The sequence below is a fragment of the Chiloscyllium plagiosum genome, unplaced genomic scaffold, assembly GCF_037043375.1.
Source record: "Chiloscyllium plagiosum isolate Xiang-an unplaced genomic scaffold, Cpla_swu_hap1 HiC_scaffold_3, whole genome shotgun sequence".
Classification (NCBI taxonomy): Eukaryota; Metazoa; Chordata; class Chondrichthyes; order Orectolobiformes; family Hemiscylliidae; genus Chiloscyllium; species Chiloscyllium plagiosum.
The window spans coordinates 140,934,847-140,938,950 of record NW_028270141.1 but is presented as its reverse complement, the minus strand read 5'-3'; the positions used below and the strand labels follow the sequence as shown (position 1 = coordinate 140,938,950).

Below are 4,104 nucleotides of genomic sequence, written 5' to 3'. Positions count from 1 at the left end.
TTTGCATTCTTCAGAGAGAAAGCTTTATTCCACTCTAATATTTGTGTCATTAAAAAGAGGCTGAAGGTTGAAAATACATGTCCTTTTTGAGGTCAGTGTGGCAGTATGTTGAATCTTGGATATATGGTGAGAAAATAAGAAATGATGTATGTAAAAGTTCACTGCTTTTGATGTGCAGCCAAGCCTCCAGAGTCAACTGACAACTTTTTGAATGCAGTTATTGGCCTTTTGACACCAGGCAAAATCAGTTTATATTTTAAACAAATTTTATTTTAATTTTTATTTACTTTAAAAATCTTTTCAAAATTACCATTGTAGAAGCTGACCCAAGCTGACCCCAGTTGGTTGCAAAATCTGTGTAAACTTCCGTGTAGACCACAAAACAGGAACATTTTCATCTCAACTAAAAATATATTTTACATCAGATAATGAATGCTTGATACAAAAGTAATAAATTGTTACAATTAAATGATAGGAGAGTGGGAAGCAAGTAAAATTCCACGAGTAACTGAGGATAACATTCCTATACACATAATAGTGCTGTGGGGACTTAGGTGTCTGTAGTTTTCTTTTTCTCTGCTGGAGACGTCACTGTCTCGCCAAGCCCCCCACCCACCCTTTAAAAGCACGTTCACAATAATGTTTTGTTTACAGAAGTTCGGAGAGGAAAGGTTCAGAAGCGACATCATGTCATGCATGCAATTTACATCATTATGACAGTTGAAAACAAATTCTCTAAGTTTACTAACTGTTTATTCATGAGAGTAGTGTCTTCAACCAATAATTGTGACAGTTTGTTAACATGGTTGATGCATCACTGTGTTTTGCTTAGAGATTACAGAACGAGGAAAGGAATATTTCCATTTGTGCCACACCAAGGAACCACCCATCCCAAAGATTTGAAAATATTAACTATGTGAATTTTGCTTCAATTTTTTTGATATTATCCTGTGTACCTCCATCCCCATTTTCTGAAATTTGCCAAGGGTGTACGGTTCCCCCGGCCTTGGAGAAACACTGGGAAATCTGTTGTCATTGCTCCTCAATCGTTGATTACTCTATGATCCACATCAATGAGCTGAAGAAATTACGCTTGCTCTTATCTAATCTAACTCACCTAATTTTCCAGCCAATACAAAGCCAGACAGGAGATGAGACAAAAACAAAGGAGCAAAGCCAGGTGAAGGGAGTGGGGAAGTGATAGATGGAATCTAACATGAATCAAAAAGCCAGCATATTGGATAAACTAAGAAATTAGAAAGCCAGGTTAACCTTTATTGCATGTAGATGGGAGTATAGGTGTAAGGAGATCCTTGCTGCGATTATAAAGGAATTTGTTAAGAACATGCCTGGAGTTTTAGTTCTCGATCAGTGGCGCTGGAAGAGCACAGCAGTCGGATGCTGCCTGAACTGCTGTGCTCTTCCAGCACCACTGATCCAGAATCTGGTTTCCAGCATCTGCAGTCATTGTTTTTACCTCGGAGTTTTAGTTTCCCTACTTAAGGATGTACCTACCTTAGGGTAAGGATAGGATTAGAGTTTCTTTTTCTTGTTTTCATTCATGGAATGAGGGCTTTACTGGGTAGGTTGCATTTATTAGCCATCCCAGAGGGTAGATCAGAGTCAGCTACATTGCTGCAAGTCTGGAGACACAGACCAGGTAAGGATAACAGTTTTCTTCCCTAAAGGTCATCAGTGAACCAAATGGGGTTTATCCAACCATCTATATTTTACACTCTTAATTCCAGATTGTTATTGAACGTAAATTCCACCATCTGCCTTGACAGGACTTGAACCTGGGTTGCCAGGACATTACCTGGGTCTCTGGATTAATAGTTCAGCGATAATCCCATAAGGCCTCACCTCCCCTACAAGTCCAGCTTTGACACGCTCCAAAGTTGAAAGCTTTCTGACTCCGGAAATTGGATGGAAGAAATAAAACCAATGAATTGCACTCTTTTGCAGAAAGCAACAGTGAGGTTGCTACCAATCAGAAACTTATTGATGTGGCCAAAGAGATCAGGGCATGGTCTACCTGAGTGTTCTCCTGGTGCTTGTGGCCAATGTGAAAACAAACAGATAGGCCGGTGTTCCTCCTGCTGTGGTGGACCCACCACCAACAACAGTATGGGAGTTGATCCAACACTCATCATTACTTCAGAGACAACCCAAGAGACATTTTATTTTTTAAAAAAAATCACCTGGGAGGCATTTCCTTGGGAGACCAACAGAAACACAAAATGTTGTCCCACTGTTAATATCCGTTTTTCCAAGGAGTACATGGACATGTATTTGCCATCAACTAAGTATTATACAACATCTATTGCACATCGTCCTCGTTAACACACGATCTCCCTTTGAGCAAAATTGAAACAGCTTGAATTGGATTTGAATGTACTACTCTCTGAATATGTATTGAATGATTAAATGTTGCTGAAATCCTGTTGCCTTGAACATAGAAGTGTTTTGCAAATACCCGTGGGTCATGTCTGGTTCCAGCGTTAGTACCTTGATGCAGAGCAACTCTTTAGTAGATTAAACAGCCAATTAACATCTGAAGCCACCCCATTATATATCAAGAGAGAAATCATTGCCTGCAGCACTGAGCCAGCTTGGCATGATTCAAATAAACCACAATAACTCCATACAGTCAGGCCCCTCTCATCCAAGTGTTTGCACTGAGGCAGGAGCAGCCATTGTAAGCTAAATGAACAGGAACAAGGTCAGAGGCTTAAAGTGGGACAGTATGAATGGTGGGTAATGGTCCAACTGGTGGAGCAACATACTCCTCTTCCCTCAGCAATCGGAGGAGGATTCGCTTCTGATCTCTCGGCCAATTGTAAATGTGTGTGTTCTGCAGCCATTTGGGTACATGAGCCTGGAATGAAAGGAAAGGTTTACAGTCAGTACGTGGCAAACATAGAATGATGGAAAACAAGACAGTGAAGTGCATAGTATTCATTTACTTTGTTCCAAATGACAATGGACTAAAAACTAAAAACCTCGGGTATTGTACTGACTGTGTGTGTGTGTGAGAGTGTGTGTGTGAGAGTGTGTGTGTGAGAGTGTGTGTGAGAGTGTGTGTGTGTGAGAGTGTGTGTGTGTGTGAGAGTGTGTGTGTGTGTGAGTGTGTGTGTGAGAGTGAGTGTGACAGTGTGTGTGTATGCGTGTGTGTGTGAGAGTGTGTGTGTGAGAGTGTGTGTGTGAGAGTGTGTGTGTGTGTGAGAGAGAGTGTGAGTGTGTGTGTGTGTGTGAGAGAGAGTGTGTGAGTGTGTGTGAGCATGTGTGTGTGTGAGAGAAAGTGTGTGTAAGTGTGTGTGTGTGAGAGAAAGTATGTGAGTGCGTGTGTGTGTATGTGAGTGTGTGTGTATGTGAGTGTGTGTGTATGTGAGTGTGTGTGTATGTGAGTATTTGTGTGAGTATGTGTGTGTATGTGAGTATGTGTGTGAGTATGTGTGTGTATGTGAGTGAGTGTGTGTATGTGAGTGAGTGTGTGTATGTGAGTGTGTGTGTGTATGTGAGTGTGTGTGTGTATGTGTGTGAGTATGTGTTTGTGTGAGTATGTGTGTGAGTGTGTGTGTATGTGAGTGTGTATGTGAGTGAGTGTGTATGTGAGTGAGTGTGTATGTGAGTGAGTGTGTGAGAGAGTGTGTGTGTGAGTGTGTGTAAGTGTGTGCGTGTGCGAGAGTGTGTGTGTAAGTGTGTGAGAGAGTGTGTGTAAGTGTGTGCGTGTGAGTGTGCGAGAGTGTGTGTGTAAGTGTGTGAGTGTGAGTGTGCGAGAGTGTGTGTGTGTGTGGGAGAGAGTGTGTGTGTGTGTGTGCGAGAGTGTGTGTGTAAGTGTGTGAGAGAGAGTGTGTGTGTGAGTGTGAGTGTGCGAGAGTGTGTGTGAGTGTGTGCGTGTGAGTGTGCGAGAGTGTGTGTGTAAGTGTGTGAGTGTGAGTGTGCGAGAGTGTGTGTGTGTGTGGGAGAGAGTGTGTGTGTGTGAGTGTGAGTGTGCGAGAGTGTGTGTAAGTGTGTGCGTGTGCGAGAGTGTGTGTGTAAGTGTGTGAGAGAGAGTGTGTGTGAGTGAGTGTGCAAGAGTGTGTGTGAGTGAGTGTGCGAGAG

The 4,104-nt window shown here is 42.4% G+C and overlaps 1 protein-coding gene across 2 annotated transcripts in view; it reads right to left on the bottom strand.

Annotated features, from left to right (window-relative positions):
- Positions 1-250: 250 nt before the first annotated feature.
- The window catches only part of traf3ip2a (TRAF3 interacting protein 2a), an 82,169-nt gene continuing 78,315 nt past the window's right edge, over positions 251-4,104 (bottom strand). For both annotated transcript variants that reach the window (XM_043675383.2, XM_087983915.1), the window contains exon 9: positions 251-2,878. In XM_043675383.2, the coding sequence (XP_043531318.2) occupies positions 2,732-2,878 (147 nt within the window). In that variant the 3' untranslated portion in view covers positions 251-2,731. The remainder of the gene's footprint in view (positions 2,879-4,104) is intronic.